This window comes from Tachypleus tridentatus, chromosome 6 (assembly GCF_004210375.1).
Source record: "Tachypleus tridentatus isolate NWPU-2018 chromosome 6, ASM421037v1, whole genome shotgun sequence".
Classification (NCBI taxonomy): Eukaryota; Metazoa; Arthropoda; class Merostomata; order Xiphosura; family Limulidae; genus Tachypleus; species Tachypleus tridentatus.
In genome coordinates this window covers 64722085-64736175 of record NC_134830.1, presented here as the reverse complement: position 1 = coordinate 64736175, position 14091 = coordinate 64722085, and the positions used below count along the sequence as shown (strand labels likewise).

The 14091-nt window shown below is 29.9% G+C and overlaps 1 protein-coding gene across 11 annotated transcripts in view; it reads left to right on the top strand.

Moving 5' to 3' along the window:
• LOC143252697 (uncharacterized) overlaps positions 1 to 14091 on the top strand; it is a 119866-nt gene that overhangs the window by 68461 nt on the left and 37314 nt on the right. For 5 of the 11 annotated variants that reach the window (XM_076505241.1, XM_076505243.1, XM_076505237.1 and 2 more), the window contains 6 exons: positions 115 to 153; positions 1368 to 1421; positions 4245 to 4353; positions 5149 to 5272; positions 8296 to 8319; positions 11044 to 11090. In XM_076505241.1, the coding sequence (XP_076361356.1) occupies positions 115 to 153; positions 1368 to 1421; positions 4245 to 4353; positions 5149 to 5272; positions 8296 to 8319; positions 11044 to 11090 (397 nt within the window). The remainder of the gene's footprint in view (positions 1 to 114; positions 154 to 1367; positions 1422 to 4244; positions 4354 to 5148; positions 5273 to 8295; positions 8320 to 11043; positions 11091 to 14091) is intronic. The other 6 variants (XM_076505244.1, XM_076505240.1, XM_076505247.1 and 3 more) reach the window with 3 other exon arrangements.

Here is a 14091-nt window from a genome sequence, read left to right as displayed (position 1 = left end):
ACCATTGACTTATGTGTACTTTTGTCTTAGAATACAGTATAATTGTGTAATATGTTTATATAATGCTTTAAAATATCCAAGTGGCAAAAAACAGGAACCTGTTTTATATTTCAGGAGATGATTTCATCACTATGAGATACAGGAAACGAAAAGGTTACCTACTCTTTTGGTGTTAAATTTTTTGTGCTTAAAATAGAGAAGCTCAGTAGAATGCACTTTACTGAAACTACTAGAATCCTAACTTGTAGACTGTATTTTTGTTTAAGAGCTTATGTTCAGTTGTCCCTATTCATCTGGTGTGTAATACAATTAAGAGCTGTATTTTGTTTGTATAGTCTGTGAAACTATTAATATAGTTTATCCAGCCAAAACATTTACTACAGTATTCTGTGGAGTATACATGTTGCAGTATAAATGTAAATGTTATAATTCATGCACTGTTTGTTAACATAATGTTATGGACTGTACAGTAAATTATATTTGTGTAGTGATGTGGAGCCCACATTATATTGGTGCATTGGTATGAAGTGCATGCTCAGTAATTACAGGACTGAAAATTGCAGTCAAGTAGTGCATGTAGCACAGTATGAGAAGACACAAGACATGTTCTTGAGTGCTTAATTTTTGAAACAAATAAAGAGAGTAATTTAAATATTTGATATATTTTAATATTTTTGTTTTGTGCTTGGTTCCTTTTTAATGATGGTGTATTATTTTTATAAAGTAGTCAGCATTTGAAACTAATGCTTATTTTAATCCATACAGTTAATACCATACAGTTGTTTTATTTCAAAAATAGTTTAAATTTTATGAATCCCAAACAAATTATAATCGATTTATTTTCTGTTGTCTTTATAATATTTTCATTAGTTCTATCCATATAATAGTAATTGTACCAACTTATAGCAACTTTGCCCTAGCCTGTGTATAAATATATATGTGTGTATGCATGCACATTTATTTATTTGTTCATTAAAACTTATGCATTATTCATTTGTAATATGAGAAAAAGTTTCCTTAGTTGTGAGTCATGAAATTTATTCTTTAGCGCATACGTGTACATGAATTTGCAATTATTAAAAATAAGTAATGCATTATAAATGTTTAAAGTCTTCATATATATTCAAGACATTAAAATATAATCATGTTTTTGGCTATACGTTTAACTTCTCTATACATAATGTGATAACAAGCTTTCATAATGTTAATTATGATCACATTTGTAATCTTTATATTTGTTTTACAGTATTGTATTTATGGAATTTATTTTGTTTTCTAGTTCTTTATTTGGTTAGAGATAATAACTACTGTACATATACCAGATATTATAAATGCATAGTAGTTCAGGAGACTGTATTGATTTCTAGGTCAAGCCTCCCATGCTGGTGGCTATATGTCAGAGCCAGAATTTGACAGAGAGGGTAAGTACCAAAACATATTATTTTCAAAGTATTTAAGATTATTGATATGATAACTGCATATTTCATTAGAGCTTATTAAACCTGACAGAACTGTGCAAATAACACTTTTTTTATATTTTAACAACAATATCCAATTCATTATAATGAATGTTGAATTGGACAATAAAATTAACTACAAGATTGGTATTAAGTTGGACATTTTCATGAGAAAAATCTTTCTTCTTGTTCTTCATCATTCATAACTCTAACCTATTCAGTGCCATAGACAAGATAACTCGTCCAAGCTGATCGGTAACACAATGCCACGGACGAGTTAAATCGTTTTCAATAATACCTAACTTGAACGTTAGATGTTAGCACCATACATGTATTTGACCTACTTACAAATTGTTTCCCTTTCGATCCAAAATGACGTCACGAAAAAAGTTACAAAATGAAGAAGCATTAGAGTTGTATTTTGAACTTGGTTTGGAGTTGCCGTAGCAACTGAAATACTTGGCAGTCAACAGGTTAAAATGTGAGTTAATATAAAGCTTACTGAGATAAATTCCAGTTGATTAAGTATTATTACTCAAAAGTCTTTTAAAGCTAAGTATGTGAGGGTTAAAATATTGTTATTGTAACTGATATTTTTAGAGTAAAATGGATAAGGGGATGATCAAGAAAATCATAAACATGTGTAATAGTTAGACTTGGATTGTTACACAGATGAAGTATGAAAATTTCAGAAGGACTCCATTTACTACAAGAGCAAAGCAAGAAGGAAAAGATTGAAAGATAATTGTGATTAGAACTCTTTAAATCTCTAGTAAGTGTAAAAAGAGCAAACTACTAGTGGCCTTCAGAAACAGGAATTTTTTATTTGAAGTGCAAGAAGCTAGCTTAATATGATATTATGTAGAGGCTTCAATTTAAAGTACTTTTTTTCACCACAATACAGGAAGGACATCAGTGTTTTAGCACTCGACTCATAATCTGAGGGTCGTGGATTAAAATTCCTGTCATACCAAACATGCTTGCCCTTTCAGCTGTGGGAGCATAATAATGTGATGGTCAATCCCACTATTCGTTGGTAAAAGAGTAGCCCAAGAGTTGGCAGTAGATGATGATGACTAACTGCCTTCCACTCTGGTCTTACTTTGCTAAATTAGGGACAGCTAGTGGAGATAACCCTTGTGTAGCTTTGCACAAAATTCAAAACAACAAACAAACAACACAAAGTGGGTAACTTGTATGTTGCCTGATCTAACTCTCAAATTACCAACCTAGGTAAACTGTCCACTACCACTTTGGAGCCATAGATTATTATAATGAACAAGTTTTTGTATTTAATTGTCAGAGCATTTGATGAGAGGAACTGGTCAAAATAGCAGGGTGAAATCTCTTATTTTGTATATAAAATACATAGGGAACCCTGACAGATTAATGGAATTAAGTGCACTATTCATGTCTTGTGTGTAGTAACGATCTAGAGGTGACTTGATTCAGATATTTAATATTGAAATTGATTTCAATAACATTCCTTATGATGTTTAATTGAATGGTGTAATGAAAAGATAGGACATTATAACTGGAGTGATAAGAATAGTAGATATAAGCTTGTAAACCTAGATGCAGATGCGCAATGTTTGCCAAACCTAGGTTTAATTTCATCACTGTAATTTACAAATTATTATGAATTGACTAACTAAATTATGTGATGTACATTGTTAGCTTACATTACTTTCAGTTTTGTTGTACAGGTACATGAACACTTGTATATGTTTATTTTATGCTATTTCCTTAAAGGTGAGGTGTGGTTTAGGTGGATCCAATTTTTTTTCTTTCACTTTATTTGGCCCAGCATGGCCAGGTGGGTTAAGGCGTGCTACTCGTAATCTGAAGGTCGCGGGTTCTCATCCCCATCACACCAAACATGCTCGCCTTTTCAGCTGTGAGGGCATTATAATGTGATGCTCAATCCCACTATTCATTGGTAAAAGAGTAGCTCAAGAGTTGGTGGTGGGTGGTGATGACTAGCTGCCTTCCATCTAGTCTTACACTATTTAAATTAGGGATGGCTAGTACAGATAGCCCTCGAGAAGCTTTGAGCAAAATTCATAAAGAAAACAAAAAAATTCACCTTATTTTTTGTTTTTACATGATCATCCGTCTCATAACGGTACAACAATTAAGAATAAGTGAGAAAAAGGTTTAAGAAATCTTTTTTATCAATTATCGTCATTATATTATTTAATTGACATGTACATTTCTTCAAGCTCACATGTGAATTTACCCTCAGTATGTTTTTTTCATAGTTTGGATTTGAAATATTAAAATAGATAAAAACAAATTATGTATGGATTAATATCTAGAGAAAATATATATATTAGTTGTTTACTAGCCATTTATATTATGCAATTCAAACTTAGATTTTGTAGATATTTTAAAATTTTTATTAGCTTGTTAGTTTGAAATACTATACAAATATTACTTTATCAGCTACCTGTACTAATATTTTATTGAACATCTTTTAAATAACATTAACCTAAAATGTTCAACATGTTTTCAAGGATAACACAAAATGATAGTTGTTGTTCTCTCTGTATTTGTCAATATGATGTAAGATACTCTCTGAATAACTTTATTGTGTAAAATAGGGAAGACAAAAAGTTACTGTAATTCATAGTTTTCTGAAGTCTTGTAGTCATTTTTCAAATGAACATTAATATGACAACATATTAATTGAGTACTTTTCATAAAGTAATAATATAATACTAACTTGCTAATGTGTTGTCACTGTTAAAGAAAAATCTAAGATTGTTTTCTGTTTTTTAAATTTAGATGAATATTCTAATCAATCAAAGTATGCCACTCTTGATTATCGACGACATCCAGTCAGAGAAATTAATCTAGGATCAAAGTCGCGTACTCTTCCATATGCAACCAACCAGTAAGTATACTGTTATTAAATTATAAATTGTTTGTAAAAGTAATAGTATAGTGGACTTCTAGACAGATGCTATTAGAGATTTCAGCTTGTTAGCAAAGTAGTGGCATTACCAGTTGGGGTTTATGTGCAAGTTAATTAACTGCATGGAGTTACCAAATGCTTTTGTAAAATTTTAATGATGTATTATATGAGATAGCTATTTGAAGACTTTTTTTCAGGCTTACTAAAATTCCTTGCTACCATATTATTTAAAATAATGTATGATCAGAAAAAGAATATCATTATAATAGTGTTATTGTATAATATTTATCCCTTGTTTAACATAGGCAAGGAGTGTATTTGGTTTGCCACTCTTTTTATTCTCTGAAACCATATGAGCATGCTTTAAGAAGGATTTTTTTACATTTAATTTACGTTTTTTTTCTTTAATAAAATATCCAATAAATCAATCAGGTATAAAATTGTTTATATTTCTTTATGTTTTTTTTAATTTTCTCTAATTCCTTTGAACACAAAATGCTTTGTCTCAAAAGGGTTACAATTGCATGAAGAATTTCTTGAAATTATTTTTTTTACCAAGTGTCAGATTTAAGACTTTACATATTTATTAGGTGATTGTTTCTGAAAATTTATTTTTATAGATAGTTTATTTTAGTGGGTTAAAACATTTTGTCACATTATCAACATTTATAACGGTTACACAACAAAAGAAAAATTCATGAATATCGATGAATTATTAATACCGATATTTTTAAGCGTAAGAGTTTTACCTAGGTTTGACTCTGTAACTTTCAGAACTAATCCATATCTGCCACCACCTTTACCGAAGTCCTCTACAGAAATATACAAGAATCAACCACGAAGTATAGCAGAGTACGAACCAGGACATTCTTCTCTAGCTGAGAGAGAAACTAAATTGGTAGGAGAAATGAAATTAATTGTAGCATGATATAAGATGTTTTGACAGGTATTATATTCATTTAACAATCCTGTTTGTTCAATGTTACTGATGAGGGGTGAAGCCTGAAACCTGTATACCTCAGTGAAAAGTAGTAAATTTTATGATATTTATATTTTAAGCTTCTTTTTTGTTAACAGAGATGTTCAATCATTCTCTAAAAATATCTCTGTAAATACATATGTTGTTATTATTATTATATATTTATATATGTATTATTATTCCATTACAAGTCCTCATTATCATTCTAATGTTATAATGCACCCAAACATGTTGAGAATATTCTATCTATCAGACAAATTCCCAATGCCACTGCCAAACTCACCAGCTATGAAGGAGAATAAGTTAAGTGTTAGGAGTTGAGCACAGTGTGCCAACTCCAACTGCCCTTTTGTTGTTGGCAGACAGTTGTGGGATGCAATTATCCTTAATTCTTGGTGATGAGAAACCCACTTGAAATAAAAATATATCACAGAACGGCTGGTATGGGCATTAACACTTTTATTGATAAGCAAAGAACAACGTTTCGACCTTCCTAGGTCACCTTCAGGTTAACAAAGAGAGTTTGCAACTGATTGTTGTCAGACACATCTTAGGGATGAGAGTGTAAACAGGTACTGGATTGTTGGGGGCATTGCAGTTTGGATGTTAGGTTATTAATTAGTACAGGTATAAAGGTGTCCCTTTACATTGGTTTAATTTTGGTTTTAGTTGCTGTATAAGTAGGACTTTGATTTTGCATTTGTTTATATTTCTTTCCCTTCTTAGTATCTGGGAGTTTTGTTTGGTTATGTTGTGTTTATATGACTTGCAGTGTTCAAAAACGTGTGAAGGTGTTTTTTTGTGTTCTTTGAATCTAGTTTCCATTTTTCTGCTTGTTTCACCAGTGTAGAAGCCATGGCAATTGTTGAATTGTATTTTATAAATTATGTTGGTGTTGTGTTTGTCAGTGTAGTTTTTACATTGTATAGACTATAGTTTTGTACCTGGTTTTTGTATAAATTTGGTGTTTACTGGAATGTTGCATTTTCTCATCACTTTTTTTCCAATTGTTGGTTATTCATTCACAGATGTCAGGAACATATGGTATGCAGCAATATAAGGTTTTGTATTTTGTTGTATCATGTTGTTGTTTGTTTGTTGTTGGTCTATGTTTGTGCATATAATTTTTTCCATGATTCTTTGAGAAAATATGTTGATGCTGATGAAGTGTGTTTTTTTTTATTTTGTTGATTTCATCATTAATTTTATTAGGTGAGCATAGTTGTGTAGCTGTGTTTAATTGGTTTCTTAATATGTTGAGTTTTTGTTTTGTTTCATGTACTAAGTCCCAGGGAATGTATATCCAGTATGGGTGATTTTTCTGTGGATTTTTGTTTTGAATTATGTATCAGTTCTAGTCATCTTGAGGTTAAGAAATGCTATTTGGTTAGTTTGTTCCTGTTCACAGGTGAACTTAATGTTGGGGTGAATCAAGTTAATGCAGTTGAAAAAACTACATGTGTTCTGTAGATGTGAATCCAGCAATTGTATCATCAACGTACCTGTATGGCAAAGGTCAGTTGCAGACTCTCTTTGTTAACCTGATGATGACCTAGGAAGGTTAAAATGTTGTTCTCTGCTTATAAGTAAAAATGTTAATACCCATACCAGCCATTCTGAGATATATAATTATCCTTAATATTTAAATATAACCTTAAAGTAGAATGAAACTTCTAAAAAATTCTAAAAAGTAAGCTTTCAGTAATCATCCTTTTTTAATAGTATTATGAGATATAAAAGAACAAAAAAATTTTAGATTTTATATTAGAAATAAACAACCTTACATTTCTACAAAACTTCCAACTTCTACTCTTTCAGTGATGTTAAACAGAACTTCAAGTTCTCATTTAATAGTTCTTAAGCTCTTATCCTCCTGTGTTATAAGAAATGTTTTGCTATTTATATTTTATAATATTAAAAAGGGAGGTGAAGGTTGGATGTTTACATTGTAGAATGATATAATAATTTAATTTTACTTTAAAGTTATATCTAAATATCAAGAGTAACTGCCTTCCTGCAATTGGCTTTAGGCAGTGAAAAAAAAGCCTGTAATACTCGAGAGATTGTAGGTTTAATAACTCAACTCCCAATTCTTAACTGATTCTCCTTTGTTGCTGGTTAGTTTGACATTGGCATCAGGATTTTATATGACAGATGAAGTATCCACAACACATTTGGTTGCTATGGTGACAGACATAATCCATTATGAGAAGGGATGACAACAAAGGCTGGTAATTTAAGAATAATTTTGAATTTTGATCTTCTTATAATATTTTTGTTTTGTGTGTGTGTGTGTGTGTGTGTTAGTACATTAAGTTAGATATGTTTAGTTATGTAATAGAATTTAAAAGTTTCATTGTAAAAATTTTGCTTTTCAGATCAGATATTCATAATCATTTTACCAATGTTTTGAAGCAATATTTTTTCTCAATAAACAATATAATAGAGGTGTTCTATAAAATGTGAAATTTCAGACAGGACATAAAAGTGTTCCTAGAATTAATTATCTATTGAGTCTGCACTTCAAATGTTTCTGTATCTATATGTATATACATGTAAACTGAAAATAAAAGGGTTCAAAATGGTGTTGATGTAAGATATTGAAAATGTATATTTTTGATATGCTTAAAATGTGTGATTTTAAAGTTTATTCAGTATACAGAAGTCTACCTTTCTGAATTTTAGTATTTCTTTGTATCAGACTTCATAGGATTGGCAGTGCCTATGTTGTAGCATGTAAAGAAAATAATGTAATAAGACTTGTAACACTATAAACACGTAGAAACAAATAATACTAACAACAATAACCTGTAATTTTCCAAAATTTTCTAACTTTGTAGTACATGATAGAGTAGCACGTGTGATGTTTTGTAGATTTTCATGTTAATATCTTTCAAAAACTTCTTTTATCTCTTTATCCTACTAATCATTTCTTTCTGTAGGAGGAGGATTCTACACCTGTTCAGGTTAGAATTGTAATCTTTTATTTTTCTAACTAATCACACTTATCAGGATTATTTTAATATTAAGTTATAAAGGCTTGTAATGATCCCATTCTTGAATCTTGTACATTTAAAACAGCAACTGTTTTAATGTAGAGTTATGCAATTTTTTAAAGAAATTTAGACTTTTCAGCGAGGAGGGGTTGGTTCAAAAAAGTTAAAAAAATTCTCTAAAATTTTGAAAAAGTGTGTGTGAAATAAATTTTTTTTTCTGTTAATAATGCTGTAAACAGCTCTAATAATAGGATTCTCTGCACCTTAATAACCTAGTTGTAGAAAGTTATTGTTATTTTCCTTTCTGTGATCTATAGTAATGTTTTAAAAGGTGCATATCAACATTAATCAAGTGATCACAACTTTGTTATAATATATTACATTTTTTTCACTTTCTACACAAACAGCTACATCGATTAAGATTTTACACATGTGTTAGAATGTTATGCCATCTGCTCAACTTAGTATGATTTAATTTACAGATTTTGATAAGAACAAAATACAGTAACAGTAATATTAAGTGATTTTAAACTACTGAAATAATTCAGTGAATATAAATTCAGTTCAATGAAGTTTACTCAAGAAACAAAGGGTAATATATTGAATTCTTGGATTATTTTTAGAAACATGAACATTAAATATGTCTCAGATTGAGCTCAAAAATATTGTTGATATCCTTTAGAATCCAGGTATCATCCCTATATAAAATGTATATGCTTAAATGTTATGCTTTATTTTATGAAATGATGTATTCATTATTTCACTATTCACTTATTGTTAAGCATCTAGTGTAATTATATTTAAAATGTAGAGTTTTTTGTGTTGTTTTTTCAGTGTATAGGCCTGGTATGTATTTATATTGTATTAAAAAATTATAACACAGGAACAATTGGTCTATCTTGGCTGTTCCATCCTCTGAACTATAAAAAAACTTAATATATAAATTAAAAAAAAAGATGAAAAAACGAATTGTAAAGCCAGCCTTTTTCATTCATACACTTATCAAGATTTCTCTTAAACTCTTTTAACTGCCTCTACAACATCCAAAGACCAACTGCCCTGTTAGAAAAATAAAAGTGTCTTGAGTGGTGATGATTCCTACATTACTAAAATTTAATTTTACTAGTCTCCTGGTTCTACTGTTTTCATTGTTAATTATGAAAAAAAAGATGATGTGTTAACACTATAAATTTGGTTTACAATCTTGAAATACCTGAATCAAATTCCCCCTAACTCTTTTTTTTTTAAACAGTTTGAGTGATTTCATCCTCTCTTTATATAAATAAACCCCTCCATCAGAGGCACTGTTCTGGTAACCCTTCTCTGAATTCTTCTAAACATTTTAATGCCTTTCCTAGAATAAGAAGCCCTAGACTGAACACAATACTCCAAATGTTGCTTAGCCACTGACCTGTACAATAAAATTATAACCTCTTTAAACTTGTGTTCATTATTTGTTCTACCCCAGCATATTGCTTGGATGTCTTTAAGAGACTGATGACCATTACACCAAGATCTCTTTCTTTTATGATGCTGATAAAGTTATTCCCATCCAAAGTATAATTTAATTTACAATTTACATGCATTATCTTTTTTTTTTTATAATTAAAACCCACTTGCCATTTATTTCCCCAACTCACAAAATGAACTAAATCCTTTTGTAAATTAGCAACACTCTGTTCATTCATTGTAATAATTGGTTTTAGAGACTTTGCACTAAGAAAACTATTTTTTTTATTGATTTGTAGATGTATATAGCCAGACTCTTGCTTTTGTTATGTTGAATGTAAAACAAGGTCCATAATTTGAAATAGGTTTTTATATATTACATTTACAGTTATAGTCATATAAATATTTAGTGTATATGTACATATATCACTTGTTTTTGTTGATCTTAATGGAACAATATATAGCTACTTACAAGTATATTAAAAGTGAAAATATTATCCTTCATGTATTATCAATTATGGTGCCTCAAACGTTTTTTAACTTTATCAGTAATAATTTACTTTTAATGGCAAGAATACTTTTAAATTAGTTGGAATGCTAAGTATCTTACAAAATTAAGGAATTGCTTTATAATAATTTGTAATTATATGTTATTGATGAAAATATACTGAAAGTAATATTATGTCAATGTAATATGCTGAAGAATCATTTACTTCACATTATTTAAGCTTCATTCAGGTATTAGGTGTACAAGTTTCTGAAGGACCCGAGGAACAATTGTTACATGTAATTTAAGTTCAGTTATTAAGAACTGTGCATGATTTTCTATTGTTAAAAAAATTTGTTTGATATATAGTTTTTCATGTCTTTGAATTTAGCTACTTTTTGAAAACTATCATTATAGAAATATATAGATCCATCTGTTTCCTTTTCTTGAAGAAATATAGTACTTTTTTAAACGTTTATGTTGAAGTTCCCTAAACATTAAAAGTTTGTTCAAACTCTATTTAGAAATAGTTCATTATATCAGAGAAAAACAAATTAAAAATTATTGATTATTTTACAAAACGTTAGTTTGATTTTTGCTCAAAGTGCATAGGTACATATTTATACTGGTGAGTATAAAATTGTCTATTAGAACATTAAATAATTGCTTTTGTTTTGCACATGATCAATATTTTGTATCTCTGGTATAGTACTTATTTGTGTTCTGCTTTATAGATTTATTTTTAATTATTGTTGTAGCTTGCAAGCCAATATTTATCACCTCAAGACAAACCCAAACCACTGAAGTAAGTAATAAAGTACAAATGTTTTACAAAACTAGATATTATTTATAATAATTGTAATAATCAAGAAGAGAAAACATGAATTATATTTTGTGACACATTTGTCTAATTTTTATAAAACATCAGTAAAATATTATAAGCACATTTGCCTTGTATCAAAATAGTAATCACTATTAATGATTACGTATATATATGTTACAGATCTCTTTTTTTCAGTTTCACCAAAGGTAAAATTGAAAAGAGAATTTGTGATATGGAGACCTAATGTTTTCTTTGATTGGCCATACCATCTGCTGTGGACTGCAGTTTCACCTATTTAAAGTTCATTTACACAGCTTTGGCTGACAAATCAGAGAGATATAGTTAGGTCTCTTATAATTATAATTTACGTACACTATTAATAGGGTTTTTAAGTTCTTTTCGATATGTAATGGCCCGGCATGACCAAGCGCATTAAGGCGTGCCAAACATGCTCGTCTTCCCAGCCATGGGGGTGTTATAATGTGACGGTCAATCCCACTATTCATTGGTAAAAGAGTAGCCCAAGAATTGGCAGTGGGTGGTGATGACTAGCTGCCTTCCCTCTAGTCTTACACTGCTAAATTAGGGACGGCTAGCACAGTTAGCCCTCGAGTAGCTTTGTGCGAAATTCCAAAACAAACAAACAAACAATCGATATGTAATAAAGCAATCTACAATAATTTAGGTATTTGAATAATGTTAGAGCTTGTACCTAAATCATTATTTCACATTATATATCAAACCAAGTGCATAGATTCTCCTTTCAATTTTACCTTTGGTGAAGTTGGAAAAGCATTATCTAACAGATACTTGGTCTGCACACATAACATGGAATAATGATTTGCACGAGCTCTAACGCTATTCAAATACCCAAGTTATTTTATATTGCTTTATTTGTCATCAAAAAGGACTTAAGAACCCCATTAATAAATATTGTTGCTTTAACCCTGAAGGTACTGATTTATTTTTATACCATTCACTACCATTGGATCAATATGTTACATCATGTTAACTAATTATGTGTTTTTGCCTTTTACAACATTCAGTATAAAGAACAGGCTAAACAAAATACGATAAAGTAATTCATTTGTGTAAATTACATAGGGGACCCAGGAACATAGACTTTTAAATCAGCAGTGTCATTAAAAGGGTTTGGAAGGTGAAACTACCATTAGCAGTCTAAGGGTAGTTTCTGGTGTGGACAACTAACTTGCATATTGATTTAAGACAATTATTTGGCAGTTAGTAGTTTGTAAAAGTAGTGGCCACTAACTACAATCCAAATAATCAAAAGTCATAAACAGATGTGATGTTGTATATCTACTTCAAACTAAATATTATAAATGGATAAGGCTGGAAATTAACTTCTAATATAGGCTTAGATTTAAAACCACAAGTTAACTAATTTTTGAATAGAATTAGCCAAGTGTATTTATTTTAAGATAGTTTGAATACAATTAACAAATGATAAATGTTTTATTTCTTCAAGACATTTAACTTTTGTTTTAGACAAACTGAAATGCCTATCAACTGGTCAAGAATGTTTAAAGTTAATTAAAACAGTGTAAGTTTAACATGAACCATATACTTTAGAGTAATAACTTGATCATAAGCTTCAGTTCAAAATTTTAAAATTACAGCAAAGCTTCTTCATAAAAAACATTTGCAATTTGTTTTCCATCTATCAGTGGATAAAGATTTTGAAGCGATCCCACTCTTGAACATCCTACATCTCATTAACCATGGGAAAAGCATTGTTGTTTGAAAAACAGCCCAGTATCTTTAATAGTTTGATCTTGAATCCCTTAAGAATTGTCAACATTTTCTGAAATGTCAATGTGCCAAGGTTGTTTGTGATTAAATCAACAGGCTGGGAGTAATTGACCAACAGGTTTTACAAAATTCAAATAGGGTTAAGTTCAATTTTTCCCTCTTAGGACATTTCCCATAGTTCATAGTGTTTGCATATAATTTTTGGTTGAGATTGATCCTGTAGACTAGGAGGAGTTAGGGTACAAACAAGCACACTTTTTGTCTTTGTAAATTTATACTATATATAACATAGTAGAAACAATAGTATATCACAATTAACACATTATACCATGAAAATGAGTCCATATATACTTTTGTATTGTGCCAGTTGGTAACATAATTACAACTTTTTTCAGAACCTCTCTCAGGCATGAAGGTATAATTCTAGTTTCTTGAAAACTACAATTCATTCTTTGACAGAAAATTATAGGAAAAAATAAGAGTTCAAAATTAGTATCTTAGTTAGAAAGCACACTAAAAAATCACCAACCCCACTCTACACTTATGGTACATGAGCCCCATACTCGAAGTTCATGGCTTTGCCTTTGTGTAGCATAAGACAGTTGTTCAAAAATATAGTAATTTTCAGAACGTTTAATCATGAAACCAGTTAAGCATCGGTACTTAGTTACAAAAATGTCTTTAAAAAAATATTAACTTCAAAATTCTAATCAGATCAATCGATTCAGCTGATTTGATTTGCTTACACCAGTGGAATTCCAGTAGTCCTTAGTGGGACTAATTGCAGTATTGTTGATATTTTAGTTTAAGTCAGTAGGTCACTTCTATTTTAATAAAGATCCTGTAATCATGACTCCTAAAGCAATTTGATGCAAAAATAGTATAAAAATTTCTTCAAAAAACCTGTAAGGTCCAAATGGCTCAAATCTAAGATTAATGTGCAAGAATGAGATGTCAGTGTTAAAATTGTATGTGTACACTTAGTATTGTTGTAAAGTGTGGAACAGTATTTGTATACTGAAACAAAAGAACTATAGTCTCCTGTGCGACATATCAGTGCTATGAAAATTGTTCTCAATATTTCTGTCTTTTAAAAGTGTTCTGTTATCTGTACATAATAAGGATGATGTCTGTAATATTCCTTGAAGTTTAGGAATGAGGTTTAGTAACCAAAGAAAATGAAATCTTGAGAATGATCGTGCTATAAGAT